The sequence below is a fragment of the Chinchilla lanigera genome, unplaced genomic scaffold (assembly GCF_000276665.1).
Source record: "Chinchilla lanigera isolate Chin_1 unplaced genomic scaffold, ChiLan1.0 scaffold00072, whole genome shotgun sequence".
Classification (NCBI taxonomy): Eukaryota; Metazoa; Chordata; class Mammalia; order Rodentia; family Chinchillidae; genus Chinchilla; species Chinchilla lanigera.
In genome coordinates this window covers 5562702-5582452 of record NW_004955473.1, presented here as the reverse complement: position 1 = coordinate 5582452, position 19751 = coordinate 5562702, and the positions used below count along the sequence as shown (strand labels likewise).

Here is a 19751-nt window from a genome sequence, read left to right as displayed (position 1 = left end):
ACAGTCAGCACATGAGGAAAGAGAGCGATCCAGGTACTAGGAGGGATAGAATACAAAACGTTCGAGTTTTAAAAATGAAGTGTTGGGGCTGGGGATTTAGCTCAGCGGCAAAAGCGCCTGCCTGGCAAGCGCAAGGTCGTGAGTTCGGTTCCTGGTACCGGAGAAAAACCAAAAAAAAAAAAAATTAAAAATAAAAAAAATAAAAATGAAGTGTTCACTTTATATTGCTGGTGGGAATTTAAGCTAGTACAACCACTATAGGACTCAGTGAGGAGATTCCTCAAAGAACTAAAACTAGAAATTCCATTTGACCCAGCTATTCCCCTTCTGAATATCTTCCCAAAAGAACTAAATATGTCACATTACAGTGACACATGCATATCTGTTTTTGTAGCGGCACAACTCAACAATAGCTAAATCTAGGAAATGGCTTACGTGCCCATAGGCGGATGAGTGGTTAAAGAAAATGTGTTATATATACACAATGGAGTGCTGCTTAGCCGTGAAGAGGGGTAAGTTTGAGTCAATCATAGGAAAATGCACGCACCTTGAGACCATAATGCTAAGTAAAATAAGTCAGACACAGGAGGTTAAATATTGCATGGTTATATGAGAAACCGAAAGGATAAATAAAGAGCAAAGTAAAAAACTGATGACAGGAAACAGGGCAGTAGACCTTTTGCAGATGTTAAGGGCATCTAGGAATGGAGGAAGAAGGGAGGAAGGGAAGGAAAAGTAAAAAGGATTAGGATGTGCCATGTTCATGTACTAGCTCCCCACAATGAATGTATTATGCATCACAAACTTGTACTAATAACATATTGAGGGGTTCCCAGAAACACAACTAGCAGATAACCCAGGAAAAATTTCCTGGATCGAAATGATCAGCATTACAACAAAACTCCACTTCTGCTGACCACCAAAGGCTTGATTCAAGCCGGCCCCCTTCAACTGCTTTCAACGTGTGATTCCTGGACCAGCAGCAATGTCAAAATCACCTAGAAACCTGTTAGAAATGTGTATTCCTGGTGGGTGAGAAACTCCAGGGGTGTAGCTCAGCAGGTTGCAGAACCATCCTGGCAATGTGGCTTTGCCCAAAATGCCACCATTACCTGGAAAAGAATGCTGCTGCCCTCACAGTATCTCAGGTTAATCCTCCCAGAGGCAGATTCTCTAGTTGCTCAGATACACTGATGAAGCAGCCTTCTTCTCTACAAATACATTTATGTCTACAGTTCCAGGAGGTAATTCACCAGCCCCAAACAGCTGTAGGATGCAATATATACTATGCCAACCACCTCAGGCAGGCCCAGGAACTGAAGATTTGAAGACACCCCATGAAGATTATAGACACCGAGTCGGACAGGTAGCTCTTGATGTGCTTCTTTCACCTCACTTCTAGATGAAACTGGGTTGTTGCTCTCTTTAAGTGGGGAGAGTATGTGTTTTTGGTTAAGGTGTAATAGATGGGTTTTGGGGGGAGAGACAGCCTTGGAATTACATACAAAAGAAAGATTAGTGTGCTGGTGAGCAAGAGGCAGGTGTCACTTATAGCCTGTTAATCCACTGCCTCCCTGCAGCCTGCTGCTCATGCTACCAAATTCTACACCACATAACCTCAAGTTCTAGGCCGAGTGTGTACTACTGACCAAGGTGTAGCCAAAACAGTTGAACCACTTACCTACAACATGACCTTATATGGAGGGATGATCTTTTGATTGTCCCATCCCAAAATTTGAGGACTGCAGCAGTTAAACATGAAAGTGCTTACCAAAAACATTACCCTTATTCATGAAAGATGATGGCAAAGTGACAAGAAAAACAGAATGCATCATATGGGCTTCCAAGAAAGGACATCCATTAAGGGGACAGATACATCTAGAGAGAAACAGAGACAGTGAGAGGGATAAAGACAATGACACAGACATTGACAGAGAAATCACATACCCTGCAAAGAAATGGAAAGCAAAAGTGCCTAAACTCCCGTTGGCTTGGTATCCTTCCAGTACTGCCCACACCTCTTTTTTCAGTTATTAAGTACACTGCTAAAATATCTGCAGAGGAGGCCAGTTGGAGTAAAAGATCAAGTGAGGGTGAGTGTCAAGGTTACAGAGAGAAACAATGACAGACAAAGACAATGAAAGAACCATACTCACTTAGGAGCCAATGAGTTGGGAGGCATTTTGCCCCTGGACACATCAATTTAGTTATCAGGTGACAGTGCACAGTCCAGCACCAAGAATGGTCCCAGTGGCAATCAGGAATCACAGACCTCAGCAACTCTGGTGGCAGCAGAAAGTGGTATGAAGCCTTGTTCAGAAGCAAACAAAAGTCTCCTGCCTCAAAAGGGCCTGTCTGAGTTCTGGCCTTGACACAGAATAAGGGTAACAGGACCTTGCTGGACCTCAGTGTATGCACTGGTCCAACCAATACAGGACATTTTGCTCTCACTGCCTATTTCTGAAACTGCCATTTTGACCCCAAGAACACTTTGGTTCTGCATTTTGCTCTCTTCCATTCAAAATATATGCCATTTGGGTTATACTAATTCAACTTTACTAGAATTTCAATACCCCGTCTCAATTAACAAGGATTTCTTTGAATGCATAAATAGGAATTTGACACCTTGAAAGCAGTTGAACCCATGAGTCCAACCCGAATTGCCAACCAACGGAATTGTGAGTTAAATAAACAGCTGTTTTAAGTCACTGAGCTTTAGGGTGATTTATTATGCAGCAAATGCTGATACAGAGACAAAAATAAAGCCAAAGCAAATGTAGTTGTCTTCAGAGCTGAAGCTGACAATTGTGAACACAACTTGGAATGTTGCCCTGCAGCCTGTTAAGTCTGAATCCTTGTGTCCTGAGATATAACTACTAGTTTCAGTTCCAGGTAACTTAGGCAGTGTGGCTGAGCAAGCCACAGCACCCACCTAACATTACAGGAGATCTTCGCATGAGAAAAATTACAGCATGCAAATGATTCACACATAGCTTATGCTGTTTTTATAAAAAACTACAAAAGCCACCGTTAAAATAACAGTCCAACTATGTCTAAATTTTTCAGCAGGATTAAGCATATATGCTTATGAAAACATCACTTTTTCACCCAGAATCATGACCAGCGGGAGTTGCCATTTCTCAGAAGACTCAACATTTGGATGCCACTGACTAGCCAACCATTATTCTCAAGGACACAAGTTCATTGATAGTCTCAACAATGATTTGCAGAAAAGGTAGGTAATAAGCAATCTTACATAGAGTATATGATTCCAAGCCAAGATTATTGAGTTTGTAGTCTACAGTGTTACTTCTTGTAATATCTTTTATGTTCATCAATATTCCAGCCACCCATGAGCATGTAATGTACTATGGGCTATAGGAACTAACCAAGGTACATCTGAGCAGTCAAGGTACAGGATCCATATTGACTTCCAGAGAAAGGGGCTCACAGGTCCTCTGGTCTGTTCTGCAGCCTCCTACTCAAGGGGCAAAGGAAAGCTACACTGATGAAAGTGACAGGCAAGGTTCCTGGGCGCTGCTGGGCAACTATTTCTACAGGGTGGAGCCTTGAGAATACAAAAGGATCCTATATAGGTAGAAAGCCTCTTTCTAGATCTGGTAGCTATGACTCTTTTCTCATTGGAGTGGCAGTTTGAGACTTGATTTTTAGCCTAAGAGAAATGTTAAGATATTCTGTTTCGGCTCTGAGTTCCAGACTGTCTCTACCCTAAACCTTCTTGTGTGAAGCCTCTGAAGTGTTGACCTCGGGCTTGGAGCCATTTTATCAGTTAATAAAATATTATTTTACTTCCTTTGCCGCTCTTTAGAAGCATTCATCCCTTGTGAAATACACAAATGTGGTAGGGCTAAAGCAGGTAGACATGCCTGAGTGCCCCAGTTGGTTACCAGCATGACTTATCTCTTATTAATAGTACCTGAATCTCACCTCCCTCTCTAACTCTGACACGGTCTCACAAATACCAAGTATAGGCCCCTGGAGTTAACACTTGGAGAGGAAAGCTCCACAAAAGAAACTGAAGTCCAGGTGTCGAACTTGAAACACTGCTATTGGAAGCCCAGGGTATAATCTCCCTAGGAGCTAGGATAGCATTGTCCCTGATTTCAATCTGCCGGACCACCAAGGTTCCATGTGAGCTAGATCTCCCTTAGAATAAACAGAGTCATGGTCTAAGACATTTTTGGCCTACAGCAGTGATAATCAACCTTTTAAATCTTTCAGTGTAACAAACAGCAGACTGCAGCACAGGTGCTATAGGTTCACCTCCACTGGCCTAGTGGATCATTTGATCCAAACATTCATAAAGCCAACTAGATGACAGACCCCAGATTTTATTCCCATTAATGTTGTTTTAACCTGCATCCACAGATAAGGAGATAAAATTCTGGGGCACCATGGGCCTTCTCTAAAGTATTCTGAATCCCTACCCCATCATATGTCTCATGTTGGCCCTGATTTGGACACTGTATGTACACTAATCTACACATTTCTGAAGAGAAGATGGACTACAAAATAATAAGTAAACCTCAATGGTTTGCAAAACAATAACCAGAAATTTTGGTCAAGAGTATGATTATGGTTGAGGATTTCAAAGACCTCAGAGTGTGGGTACAATCACTGAAAGGAAATAAAGCACAGTAATAAGAGGGGATTAAGACATTTACTTTATGGAGAAAGCAGCCTATTCTAGGACTCAAGTAGAGGAGAAAACATAAAGCAAAACAAGATTAAAAGTCAAAAGTGCATTAAATAATAACAGTACCCAGAATTCCATGGCTTTGGGAATTGCCTTGGCCTGGACATACTTAAAGGCCCCTAGTCAGAGGTAGTGACTACAGGGTATTTTAAATGAACCTAAAAACTCTTGTCCAAAAGATAGTTTTAGTTTTAGTAATGGTGAAAAGCAAATCAGGAAAGAATAAGAAACTGAATGACAAGAAGAAAGCTTGAAGTTTAGAAACCAGGATACACAGACATATATGAAAGAAGAAAAGGGTATACTCACAAGGACACTCAGACTTCAGACATAACTGCAACCAAGGGAGACCATCTATCCATTTCTAAACATCGCTAGCTTACACTGGGAGACAGCAGCTGGAATGCCATGGCAATCTTAGTACAAGAAGGGTAAACTGTCACATTCCAGCAGTACTCTGATAGTCAATACAAAAGTACTCTGATGATCATCCTAACTGGTCAGGTCAGGATGAAAACAAATCACATTTGAGGACTTACATCTGATTTTAGGGGATTGATGTAGATGGTCACATACCAAATGTTCTAGCAAAGATGGGCCCTATGCAAGTCTTCTGTCTTCATCTTTGATACAGTAAATAAGTTTTGGTCTCCACCAATGCAGAAGGCAATTTAATTCAAAGCAGTATTCATGGTGAGAGGTGAACATCTGGATATGAATAGTGCTCACCATCAACCTCCCAGAGATATACACAGACCCTCAAAAGCAGCACACTTAATTTGGTAGCCAAACATATTGAAGAATTCTAATACCTGTATCGCAGAAAGATGAGAAACTAAACAGCACATTTGGGAGGCACTAATGAGGTGCAGTTGAAAATTAATGAAAATATGAAGCTTGGATTTGATGACAGTGGCCTAGGTAAAAGTTTCCCCAGCAGAAAAGCAATGCATCAGGAAAAGGACAAATGACCACCTCACTAGACCAACAGATAAAAAAAAAAAAAATCTACCACCAGGATTGTGTGATGCTTATTTACACAATATAGTGAGAAGAGCCAACACCTGTACAGCTCTCTAAATGAACCACTGTACAGCAAAGGGGTATCATGTAGCATAGAGAACACTTAGAGACAATACTTGAGGCACCAGTTTGAGCCTTACTAAACATCTGGGAATCTCACAACATCTGCCTAATAATTTCCCAAACCATCGCTATTGACAGTATGAGAAAATTTTGTTAATGGAGAGAAATCAAAACCCAATACTTTGTACCAGTGCAGAATATCCTCTTCCAGAGATAGATCTTATAAAAGTGGATCAATGGTATGCTGTCCAATCATTATTCTCTGTTATGGTTTACATCCAAAATGTCCCCCTAATCCTCATGCACTCAAAGGTGAGGCTTTGGAGAGCTGACTGGATTACGGAAGTGTGATACTGGATTAGTACACTGATGGGTTTATAGCTAGGTGTGATGCTGGGAGGTGAAGCCTGGAGGGAAGGGATGAGTCACTGTGGGCAAGGCCTGGAAGGATGTACATCCTTCCTCCTCTCTTAATCCCTCTACTTCCTGCCCGATTTGCCATGAATTATTTCTCTGTTGCCATTGCCCTTCGACCATGCTGCCCTGCCTTGGAACCAACTGACTATGGACTGAAAACTCTACAAACCATAAGCCAAAATAAACCTCTCCTCCTTTAACTTGTGGGTGTCGGGTATTTGGGCCCAGCAACAAAAAGTAACTAAGGCACTCTCTTTAAGGAAACACTTTACACTTTTGTAAATTAATTAAGGGATTTGAAGAGCTATACATACAAGGTGAGTGTCTTAATTTGGTTCCCTCAGAAGCAAAACTTGAAACTGAATAGTTAAGAATTGGCCTCAGAAAACATCCACTGAGAGTAGGGAAATAATGCAGGAGAAAGGAAAGCAGTCAATAAGGAGTGTGTCATCAAGATGGCTACTCTGTAGGTGCTTAGAGCTTAATCCTGTGGAACTCTGGCAAACACATGAGCCATAGTTATACTGCCCAAGGGTGAAAATATTGGGATACTTACACACTAAATCCCATCAGTTTTTGCTTGAAAGCGGTTCCCAGAGATGTAAACCCATAGCTCATACAGCCTATCATGCAGAGGGTGAAAATAAGCCTTCCAGGCCTCTGAACAAACCCTCAAAAAGATACTGGGAGTTAGAAAAGAACAGCCAGGACACAGAAATAAGGGTGAGGGACAGGGAATATGACAGTGTTAGCTACGTATATTTCCACCACAGGAAAACCTTACCCCTTGTCCAGTGGGGAGGACAGCTTAGGCAAACAAAATAAAAGAAACATGGGATGGAATGGCCACAGAAGTTTGAAATTTAATAGCAATTTGAGGATTTCAGTTGATTAAAAAAATCCCTGGAGAGAAAGCAACGTGGACATCAGTATTAACCGTTGGGAAATCTACTTACCCCTTGTTATGGCTTGTGTCTAGATGTCCCCCCAAAGCCTTATGTGGTCATAGGTGGGGCTTTTTCAGAAGCGGCTGGATCTAGAGTGTGTGATGCTAGGATTAAGGATATGTGATTACTAAATTACTCCACCGAATGGTTTGGCATAGTTCTGAGTTTGGACAATGGGAAAGTCTACCCTGTGTGTCTTACCCACCCTAAGGGCATGTAGCCTGGATAGAATATGAGGGACAGACAGAGGAGTGCTGTTGTTGATTGCTGCTTCACTACTTCGATGCTTGTTGCATGCCTGCCATGGACTGTTACTCCTCTGCCATGCTGCCCTGCCTTAGAGCCAGCCAACCATGAATTGAAACCTTTAAAAACTGTGACCTAAATAAACTTTTCCTCCTTTAACGATGGGTGTCAGGTCTTTTGTCTCAGCAATAAGAAAAATAGCTAAGACACCCCTTATCCTCAACAGAGGCTGTAAGTGAAAGAAACCTGTCAGGGTCCCTGTTCTGCTCACTTCCTTCCTTCCACATTTTCCAAACAAGGAATCCAGTTGAGTCAGGCTGCAATACAACCAACTAGACTATTTTGGCAGGTGGGTGGGGTCATTGTTCTTTTCTAAGATTGCATACAAGCATACAGCACTGGTTCCTGCTTCTTCTGGCCTCCAAACAGCTGACATAACAAACTGACTATTCTGTTTTCTCCCCAACATGGCAGCCACATCTAGGGATATTATCCCACCAGTCTCTTGTTTGAAATGGGATTTCTTTGCTGCGATTATTAAATTTTCTATGCGAGTTTAATTTTTCTGTGAAGACTTGACAATAACAAGGGCTTCAAGTTCAGAGTTGTATCCCCAACATAGTATTATTGGGACTATGTTATCATCTGGTGCTCACTGCATGAGTCTTCTTGGTACACTGGGTTCAGCAACGTAGCTGTACCCTTTAAGATAAGAAACAGGAGAGTTGGTAAATTTACCAAATATATAGTATAGACGTTACGTTCTGAGTAAAACCATTTCTCAAGTTTCTAAAGATGATATCACAATTGTTCATTGACAGCATTGGGGAGCTGAATTTCGCATTTCTTTAGTCAAAGAAAGACACATAAGAGCCCTGATATGGATGAGGAAAATGACCCTGTGAAAAGGCTAGACAAACTTACCTGCAAATTTTCTGTCTTAAACTAGATACTCACATATGTGTAGCTCAGCTACTATCCACCTCAGGTTAACAGAGAGAGAACAAAAGGTAGTCTTGTTAAATTTCCATGGAAGTGTTCAAAGAACCTAATGTACCTGTTCTCACGCTCCATCATCATTCCTCCCTGAGAAAAGATCGGCTGAACTGATGGATCAGAGTACAGGCCCTCAGTGCCTATTTTCTAGTATCCAGAACTTGGAGGTACCAGTAAAACTCTGAGGTTTCATTTATCCCAGGTAATGTGACTGATGGTAGCTTTGTATCTCACTAGAATGGAAAATTCCAAATTTTAATTTTGGGGTTTAGAGTTCTGCATTGGAACTTGGAGCCAAACTGCAAGCTAGTGAGGGCAGTAATGTAAGACATTGTACTTGTTCCTCTACACTTACCAGCCTTCTTGCAGATACCTAGGACCACGTGGCTAGTTTTAGGCAATGCAATCTCAGTGGATGTGACATATGTCAATTCGAGGCTGAGTCTACATCAAATTCTCCAGCCTCTCACTTTTATCCCACAGTAGCAGCTGAAAAGGCCATATGCCCTGGATGGTGCAACTAGATAACAGCAGAGCCTCGGTCAACCTGGACTCTTGAGGAACTGCATGGAGCAGATCCCTCCCACCCCACGTGCTTCTGATCTGCCTGAGATAGGAGGTGTGAGAAATTAACTCTCGATGGAACAAACCTGCGACACTTTCAGACTGTTACCTGAGCATAACTGTATTCTAATGACTATACGCTCCTTCTTCTACAATAAATAACACTTAGTTCATATGCATAATTTAGGTGTTAATAAATCTACACATTATACCCAGTCTCCTTTGAACTGGCTCTAGGGGACAGAAGATCACACACAAGTCAGCAAGCAAAGCTTTAGCTTTCAACAAATAGTAGTGAGCAATACAATTCAGTAAACACACTGCTTTCTACTGCACAAAAAACAGGAAATAATTAAATTTCTTATAGACATTTCTTTATTATATTTTCCCACTTGAATATTTAGAGAATAATTTAAATGTAATGAATACTGACAGCAAGCACAGTATCAAATATTAGGGTTTTTTTAATATTTTTCTTTTCTCACCCTTTATTCCTTTAGGAAAAAAAATATTTAGATGACCTCAAAGAAACAATTATTATGCTAATCACAGTATGCAGTAACACATACAAGTCCAGACTCAATAGAAAAGAAAGCAACAAAGAAGTGAAAAAGTCTTTCTCCTCAAATCATTTTAATTCATTTTTCCACAGTCATATAAATTTAAAGTATGAAACAACAATAATACAGCTATAGAATCTAGGTTCTCTTTCAAAGCAGCAGCATATAAAACATAGAAAAGCTAAAACCTCAGCACAAGCTTCAAAAAAACAAGGACTGAGAGGATTTCGATGACAACATGAAATGCACAAAATACAGTACACAAAAATACTAGAATGCATAAAATATAAAGCTACACATTTCAGGTAGAAAGCATTGTAAAATATATAAAATATGCAAGAAATCAAAACCAAAGAGATTTTTCTTAGAGTACCATGAATACACTGCAACTGGCAATTAGCATTTGAAGATGGGAACACGAAAATAGCAGTTTCCCATTTAAAACTTTATTTCTAGGCTTTAGGATTTCACCTTCTTGACATCCTTCTTTCCAGAGCTCTCAGTAGCTGACTCTGCTTTTCTTTTCTGTGACTAAAATGGAAACAGATTTAATGTTCTGCTCCAATATGCACATTTTTAAATGGCCCAACAATGTTAAATCTAGGATGTAAATGCATTGAAAAAAATTTTAACATGAATATTCACTTCAGTGTTATTATTTCACAGTTCATGTTCTATGTAGCCCAACGAACTATATAACCCAATGTAAAATAAGCTTTGATGATTTTTTTTATGAAAAGACATAAAATGTCCATCAAAAATAGTCATCAACTATCTACTTACACATGGTACTATAAATGTACTCTTATTTTAAGGATAACTTAATACTTCAAGGTTCTGGGCATAATTTTATTCGAGTGTATTTTTTTTAATTACAATAGACTTTAAAATACCATATTTCATATCTTCTATAATGTACATCTTTCATTTTTTAGCATCCATGAAATCAGGATGCATCTCACAACTGCTAACATTATTTGGCGACATTTGTTCTTAGTGATACATAAAATTGTGTAATACAATGGAAAGCATCTTAGATTTAATGAAATATGGTAAATTACTTAACCACCCTCAAATAATATGATCTATTAAGAATATTTTAAATTATAGCTATACAAAGCGACCTGACTGGATTAAAATCAAGTTATTTTATTACCCAATAGTTAACTTATTACTGAATAAAGCTTTGTTATCTGCTCAAAGGTCCCATTGCTACTCACAGTCCCACACAGATCAGAGAATGTATCTGATTCTGTTGAAACTCCCAGTTTCAACCTCAGCACCATCTCATCCCACCCCTACCCCTTGGCCTAACCCCACGACAGCCTGCTCTCAATTCAGAGGATTTGCTTTGCTATATACTTCTACTTAGAGTCATGAGGGTTTTTTAAAATACTGAGCACTGTTATTAGAGAGCTCCTTAATCACATGTTCTACAAAGATACAGGAAATGTGATTGTGGTATAATGTTTTATCTCTCTAAAACAAATCAACATTTCATAAGAACAGTTTTTATAATAGATATCTCTATTGCATTAAACATAATATAGGCATTTAATTAGGTAAAAAAGTGGGATCTACCTAAAAGTTAGGAAAATGCTGAAAATTTTACCATTGGAGTTTTAGTTGCCCGTTTCTTCTTTTCTGCTCTCTCTCTTTCCTCAATTTCCATATTTTCTTTCTCAATCAATGAGATCAAAGTGTTGCAGCGTCTCTGGAATTCCTAAATGAGATAATAGTAACAAAAAGACAATTTCTATAACTCAGTCTTCATCTTTAAGAAAGTGACAATTATTTAATTGTATCATTTCTGTAGTGTAGGATTTCCCAAACTAGTGTCCTTCAGAATAATACTCACAGAAGAAATTAACAGAGTTCACCAAAAAATAGGGGAAAGAGTAAACGTCAATGAGTGATTGTTTAAACAACCTGTGATGCATCTACATCATGGAACAGTACTCAGGAATAAAAAGGAAAGAACTATTGAATAAGTGTCAAGGGAATGATACTGAGTGAAAGAAGTCAATCTCAAATGGTTAAACAGCATGATTCCAGCTAATTCCAGCTATATAATATTCTTAAAGTGACAAATATATAGAAACGGAGAAGAGATCAAGGGTCACCGGAGAGTAGGTAGAAGAGGAGAAAACTGGTGTAATTACAGAGAGCACAATGGAGTCAGGTGGTGGTGGTGATGGCGGCTTACACAAAGCTGCTCAGGGTGAAACTGCACTGAACCACACACACAAAAAAGTAACGATTGCACATATAACTGATGGAATCTAGGCAAGCTTTGTGCCTCATACCACTATCAATTTCCTGATTGTCACAGGCAAGATGTTAACTCTGGGGAAAATTGAGTGAAGGGTACATGGTACCTGCCTGTACGTTTCTTTATTACTTCCTGTGAATCTATAAAAATTTCAAAATAAGAAGTGAACATAAATCACATAAGCAGAAATCAAAATAAGGGAATGTTCTGTGGTCAAAATATGTTATGGAGATACTCAGTTTGCACAAGTTAAAACAGACTTCACTGCTGGGCTTCTCAGCGTCTCTCAGTTCCTGTAGGATGCAGCAGATGCCACAGTTGTTTAACCAACAGAACTCTGTTGTCATCAAACTTCTTGTGGGATCAGAGTTCTGGGGAGCACGTACTAGGAAACACTGCTGTATTTGTGAATTTGGAGTCAACAGTACCTAGAAAGATTTTTGCATTAACATTGCCACTACCTATATCTCACTGTCAGTAGATCAATGTATCCAAACCATAAAAACATTTTATGAATATACGGTGAGCATTAAGCATATCATTCAATGATACAGAAACTCATATATTATTAATCCTGCACACTTTATGTTAAAAGTAAATAATGGCTTAATGTCAAAGAATAACATTTTTAAAGGATTCTTTTTCTGTGTAAATAAAAAAGTCTGCCAAAACATGAAATAGCTAAACATTCAAATAACAATGTAGTTTTACTGTCAATTATGAACAACCCCAACAACAGAAAAAAATGGTCAAATACAGGAACAAAACTCACCAAAAAATGTTCACCTCTTTTTTTAAAATTTCACTGAGCTGGGTATGGTGGTATACACCTGTAATTCTAGCTACTAGAAAGACTGATGCGAGGGTATCACAAGTTTGAGCCTGACCTGGGCAATCTACAGAGACCTTCTCTCAAAATAAAACAGAAAGGGATAGGGATGTGGCTCAGGGGTAGAGTGCTTGCCTAGTACATTCAAAGCCCTGGAGTCAGTCCCTAATAGCAAAAAAAAGTTTCCCTGAAACTAAGGATCAAAGAAATGCAAAGTTGAACAATGCCACCTCCAACAAATTAGTAATGATACATGCATGTTTGTAGGCACACACGTGTGTGCTGTGCTAGTTAGTGTTGGCAATAAAATGGTGAAATGAGACCCCCTCATTCAGTGATGATAAATGTCAGTGTAGTAAAACTGGAGTGAATTGTGTTTCCCAAAAATTCATGCGTTGAAGTTCTAATCCTCAAGGCACCTATAGAGACTGGGTCTTTCAGGAGTTAACTAAGGTTAAAAGAGATTAAAATGGTAAGTCTCTAACCCAAAAGGACTGGTGTCCTCACAAGAAGAGGAACAGACATGAAAGCCTGTGCTCTTGCTCTCTACCCACACTGAGAGAAAGGGCCACGTGAGGGTACAGGAAGACAGGCCCCACCAGAAAACAGCCCTGCTGGCATCTTTGCCTTGGACTTTCATAACTGAGAAAACAAATTTCCTCCCAGTCTGTGGTATTCTGTTATGGCAGCACAAACGTACTAATACAGTACTTTTCTAGGAAGGAAACCGGAAATATCATAGAAAGCTTTTAAATTTTTCATACCCTCTGACCTAACAATTCCATTCTTAGAACCTGATTGTAAGAAAATAAAAGATGAATGCAAATTGTAAAAAGAATGTTTAAATAGTGTTAACAGAGAAATACTGGGAACTAATTAAATCATTGGCAATTCAAAAACAACATACACACACCACAATTAGCTGAAAGCATATTAACAACACACTGTGCCTCAGGCTGGCCTTGAACTCATGTACTCAAGCAATCCTGCCTCAGCCTCCCAAATAGCTGGACTGATAATTTTTATTTTTTATTTTATTTTATCTGTCCCTGTATACTAGCTTGTATTTTGCACGTTTTCAAAAATGAAAAGTTAGGTCTTGGGCAATCTGCAAAGATTTGAAGAAATGGCAAAAATTTTAAAAGATAGTTTTACCTTTCTGATTAACACCCAGAAAAATGGCATACGGCATAGGAAATGTAAGATTTACAAATACTGTCAACTATCCAAGAATTTTCTCCTTTCTAATTTCAAGACGCAAAAGAGGCAGCAAACCAAACAGAGGCTAATCATAAGATAAAATACCCATTAAAAAATTACTATTTTCAGATTTAAAACAATCATGCGTAACACTGGAACAGTCAAATTTTTGTGCATCTGCAATCACCCAAGGTTAAATATTTTAGGAAAAATAACACTAGAATTTTCCTTGCTTGCCAAAACAATGGTGGTATCTTTAATATGCAGACGAAATCCTCTTCATAGCTTCATTCAATAACACACATACAAATTAAACAGCATGTTATTCAATTTATCTATTATAGAAAGGGCTAAGTTGACCCTGATGAGATTTGATTGTTGGTTTCTAGGGAGACTAGATAGAGTCTTTATATGATGCTGATTCTTGAATTATTAAGCTCTATCCTCTGGCTATTATTATTCTCAATAAGTATTAGTTGTCTGTGACTGGAGATATTTTAGATACAATTCATGGTTCATATGGATGATTCAGTGGGGAAAAGCCAATACTTTGAGACAGTCTCACATATAGAGTAGACTATCTCAAAATGATTAAAAATAGACTGCATTATAAACTCTTACCTTCATTCCTCTTTAACCTGTCACTAACTACTCCAGACACAGAAAAATGATTTAACTCTCTAGAGAAAGACATCAAAGAACAGGCAAGTATGGATGTCACCATCCTAGCATAGGTCATTTCACATTTTCTACAGATACCAACCCATTTTTCATCCACATGCTTCAACTGCCTAACAGATGGTATCATAAACAGAATACTCATGAAAATCAGAAACAACAGGGAGAAAGGCCAGATAATAAATCAGTGGCTCACTTTTTGAGTAACTAAGTGACTATGAAATGACTGAGAAATTTCATGATGTCAGAAGCAGTTTCATTTTCTATAATTTCTCCTTTTAACGTATTCTCCTAGAGTCTTATCTTCCTATTTATCTCCTTATTTTTCTAGGTTACAGGGACTGTTTCACGGGGCTTCAAACTGCACAATTCTGAGTCTAATTATCTCTTTCTCCTCACACCATTTCCGTACTACATTTAGAAGTGAAGATGGAGGGAGAAAAACACCACACAAAGGAAGAAAGGAGATGCAAAAACAATACAGAAAACAGAAGAAAAAAGGAAAATGACAAATGAAAAACTGTGCTGTAATACTGATACCTGTGACAAAAGGGGAAAAAAGCATTCCATGTTCAATGATGTGGGAAACAATGGATTTCAGTAAGGTTAAACAAACTTATTCATGGCAGATATTCTCAGAGCTTTTGGCATTTTAATTCAGTGTCAGTGTATCTCAGCCCTATGTGAACATAGAACCCTTTTCCATACATCATTTATTTACATATCCTGAGACAATGTTTAGTTGAAGCCAACTTGACAAATGCTGTACAAGGTAAGAGTGACAGCTAAAGTTAAGTTAGGATTCAAGTACAAAGAACTTAGGAATTAAGAATAAACAGCTAGAAATTGATTATGACTTAGTTGACAACAGGATTTCATTGATGACTTTTGAGCAGGACTACTGAAACCATCAAACATACATTTGGTACTCAGAAATCTTGTCTTGATAGAGATTCGTACTAGTGGGGATTCATCAAATCACAAATCCACAAAATTAGAAAGGATTTACCATGAAAAATTGTTAAAGTTGATGCTTGAATATGTGCTACTACGTCCTTGCTAATGATTCACACAGCTGCCAGTCTGAGTTCTTCTAATAAAGAGTGCTCACTACCTCCGAAGGCTGGCTATTCCACCTCCGGACAAGCTAAAAGTGCTTTCTTATGGTTTCCAACACAAGGTTCTATACCTAACTTTTGTAGTCACAGAGAATGAGCTAATTTTCACTTCTGTGTGATAACCCTTCAAATATTTCAAGGCAGCTTTCATGCCTCCAATATAATCACCCCTGGGCCCATAAACATCCCTCTTTTAGGCTCAATATTCTCCTCCTTTACCCATCTTTCCTTTAAAACTTCTCTTAAAGGAGTATACATCACTTACATACACTACCCTTGGTTACATTATTTCTTTCCTTCCTTCTTTGTTATACATTCTCTTACACCAGAGGTCAGTGCACTTTTTTGGGTAAAGATCCACATGGTAAATATTTTTGGCTTTTCAGATGACACAGTCTTTGTCACAACTATTCAGTTCTGCCATTCTAGCATGAGAAGTCACTGGCGACACATTAATGAGTGTGTACCTGTGTTCCCAAGAAAACCTTTCAGACACTAAGTGTGGAATTTTGTATAAGTATCACATTACAAATATTAATCTTCTTTTAATTGTTTCCAACCACCTAAAAATAGAAAAGTCATTATTGCTTGCAAGCCATGCAAAACATGTAGGGGGCCAGAATTTGCGAAGTCCCATTTTAAACTACAGATTTTCAAATTACAAAAAACAAAAACTGTGCTGCCTTGATTTGCCATGCCTTTTCAATGGTTTACGAGTCTACGCAATGTGAACTTCTCCATTTTCTTGAACACTAGGACGTGCAGCTCTACCTTTAATGATGTGGTATCTGCAGTGAGATGTGTTGCCCCTTAGTGTGTGGTGAATATAAATCACCCCAGGCACCAAGTTCAAATATCCTTTACCCCAATACTCAGCTTCAAAGCATTAATTCAAAAGGCACAGAAAGCATCAGTTGACTTGAGGAGACTTACTGAAAGAGATTAAAGAAGCTTTACATTACATTTCCTATGTACTAAAATCCTAGACACTAAGCCTACCTAAGTCTGAATGACAGAAGGTCTGTGCCTGTTAGGGTTGAAAGACAAAAGCAGCTGAATGAGCAAGGGCAAGAAAAAGTACACTCCACATTGGAGCCTCTGAAGATGTGGCTAATAATCTATACGGTCAGGATTTTCTTGCACAATTCTTAGTAAAATAAAATGGGCATTTTTTCTTGTTTAGTCTCTTACACACCATCTCCAGAAAATAAATTTTAAATAGATACCTTCATCTATATAGATTCTGGGACTTGAAATACTGCCCAGATTCTGAGTCATTTTGAATCTCTATCATGCTAACAGTAATTACAGTCTATACTAGAATTTCATGACTCAGGATCCTTGGCAGTTAATTGAGAATTAATAGTCAAATAAATATATACTACTATTTTTCAAACAAGTATCAAATGTTGTGATGCTTTTCATAACTGCTGCCACATAAGCACTGCTATTTATAAAATATTATGTCACCTTCTCACAAGATAATGCATAACTATCTTTAGTAATACATTATTTTTATCTTTGATTGTTAGTGTATTAATTGTATCTCTGATTGTTAGAACAGTTCAGGGCCCTAAAACACGACAGCTGCATAATAAAACACATGAAATTTACAACTGCTTATTCAAGCTCATGAATAAACAAAACCTGCAGGAATGACAGGATTTATCTTTAGGAAAAGGTAGATGAAGAGAAAAGGAATGAAGTGGACCTCAACACACTGGTACATTTCCTCCCGTTCCATCCAAATCAGGTCCAATTGTCAGAGTCTATGCAATAGAAGCAAATCTAAGTGCAAAGGATCCATGCTCATGATCTCACTGAATGCTTACTAGGTGAGGTTCTAGGCTGATTTCCTTAAATATAACAGTTGCACTTCAAGGTGAAGAGACCAGTAGGAGGACTGGTGGTGTAGCTCAGTGATACAGCATTTGCCTAACACATGCAAGGCACAGGGTTCAATCCCCAGTATCCAAAACAAAAGAACAAGTAAGGAAAAAAATGACTCTGGAACAGATTGATGGCACATTTGCCAAAGGAAGAAAAAAAAAAAAGATGAACAATGAAAAAACAGAAATATAAATTTGAAAACTGTTAGTGTAGTTAGAGATAGACATTTACCCACTTGGACTAGAACAGTGATTTTCCCAATGTAAACTGATCATATCACACTGCCCTGGGGAATTCTTGGAAGGACTCCTCCGTACTGCCTGTAGACTAATGACGGACATGGAGGTCTTCAGTACTGCAGACACAGCCCTTTATTCTTTGGCTGCCAGGTACCCAGCCTCATCTTCCAAAACTTTCCTACTCACACCATGTCGTACCAACCCACTTGCAATCTCTGAACATGCTGGGCTGATTTATACCTTCGCATATCCTGTTTCCACAACCTGGAATGTACTCTCAGGGCCAACTCCTTCTAGTTTTTCAAGACTTGCTTCCTCTTCTGTGAAGCTATTCCTCTGATTCCCTTGCCGCAAGGCAAAGTTAAACACTACCTCCTCTGTCCTTCCCTCTGTGATAAGACCTTTTCAAAATTAAGGCAGAAAAGGGACATTTTAGTCTTTCAAGTACCGGAGGAATAACAGATCCCTATGAGCATAAATATATTTGGTTTTTAACAATTTAGTTCTATAGTGAACAAGAATGCACTGATATACTTTACAGTTTACCAATTTTACCATTGTTCAGATTTCTCATATTTCATTAAGAATGTAATGCTCTAAAATATCTATATTAGCTGTTAACATATAATTAAGTACTAACATATAAAATGACAAATCACGAGTTTCCTTTGTGAAATTTTCCAGACTAGACTTCGTAAGCAACAAAGAGAAATGTTATTATGACTACTAACTAAGTAGGAAATTGTCTACTTTCAGTTTATTCTTCTGAATTATCTATAAAGAAAACCCTTTTCTGACTGAACAGAGAATTTATAAAACATGCTGTGCTGAGCTAATAACCTAATTAACATTTACTAGCCACTGTGATAAAACTATAAAATGGGAAGCAAGTTAATAAAAAGATATAGCAATATTTTCTTTAAAAGTATTTTTTCTTCTACACTTCTGAGGAACGTCATTTTCTCACTTTTAAAAAAAGAACATTTTCATTAATAATAAAGTTGTGATTTGAAAACAAATAGTAATCACATGAAATTTTTATTACACTGCATTCAACAGTGTAAGATTCTCTCTCTGAGATACTATCAGAAAAATTCATTCAAGCTACTACAAAAGACTGCAGTTGCAATAACTAATTACTAATACTCAGCTGCAACTCCAACATACATTGCTACAGGCAATGTGCACACAGCTCCTTGAACCAGCTGAAAAGTAAAAAGCTCCCAAGAGGTTTCAAGGTAAGAATTTTTAACTACAATTAAGAGTCAAAGCAATCCTGCATAAGACGCAAAAAATACTTTATCAAGAAATGTTATTTCAGAAAATCAAAGTTTCCTTTTTCTAGACGTTCCAAGGCATTACTGATTGAACTTTTTCCACACATCCTATGCAGTAAATTGACAAATATGCTAGATCCTTTGGACCTCTCGGGTTCTTCTCAAATTTCCCAGGCATGTGACAATCTGTCACTAGATGAACAAGCGTAATACCCTGACATCCATTCCCTAAAAGCAATAGCAAGAAAATTAATGAGCTAATACTGGTAAGGGGATGGGTAAGCATTATATAAAATTGAACATTTGATATTATATATATATACAAAATATATATGTATATTTATATATAATGTATATAGATACACACACAAAATATATATGTATATTTATATATAATGTACATAAATACACACACAAAATATTATCATTTCTCCTTATGGTCATTTGGTAAAAGTGTTTTTAATTCTGACAAGTTTTAAATATCCTAAGACCAAGACTCTGTTCTAAGATATTTTCTTCTTAGGAAGAAAATGGTAGGGCTTCAAGCTTAAAATTTTGAGTCTAACATAGCCTTCCTACTTGTTTATGTAGTTCAATAGAGACTGATTACGTACTTAAAGACCACACAAGTTCTCAGAGAAAAAAATGCAATCTTTTTAGCACAGAGAAATGGAAGTAAAACTCATTTTCTCTTTTGTATAGGCAGCATTTTTAA

At 38.0% G+C, this 19751-nt stretch overlaps 1 protein-coding gene across 5 annotated transcripts in view; it reads right to left on the bottom strand.

Moving 5' to 3' along the window:
• Positions 1 to 9589: 9589 nt before the first annotated feature.
• Smarca1 (SWI/SNF related, matrix associated, actin dependent regulator of chromatin, subfamily a, member 1) overlaps positions 9590 to 19751 on the bottom strand; it is a 74126-nt gene continuing 63964 nt past the window's right edge. For 3 of the 5 annotated variants that reach the window (XM_005401264.2, XM_005401270.2, XM_005401265.2), the window contains 2 exons: positions 11146 to 11256; positions 9590 to 10064 (listed from right to left, as the gene is read on the bottom strand). In XM_005401264.2, the coding sequence (XP_005401321.1) occupies positions 9993 to 10064; positions 11146 to 11256 (183 nt within the window). In that variant the 3' untranslated portion in view covers positions 9590 to 9992. Of the gene's footprint in view, positions 10065 to 11114; positions 11257 to 19751 lie in introns of all 5 variants that reach the window. The other 2 variants (XM_005401267.2, XM_005401268.2) reach the window with 1 other exon arrangement.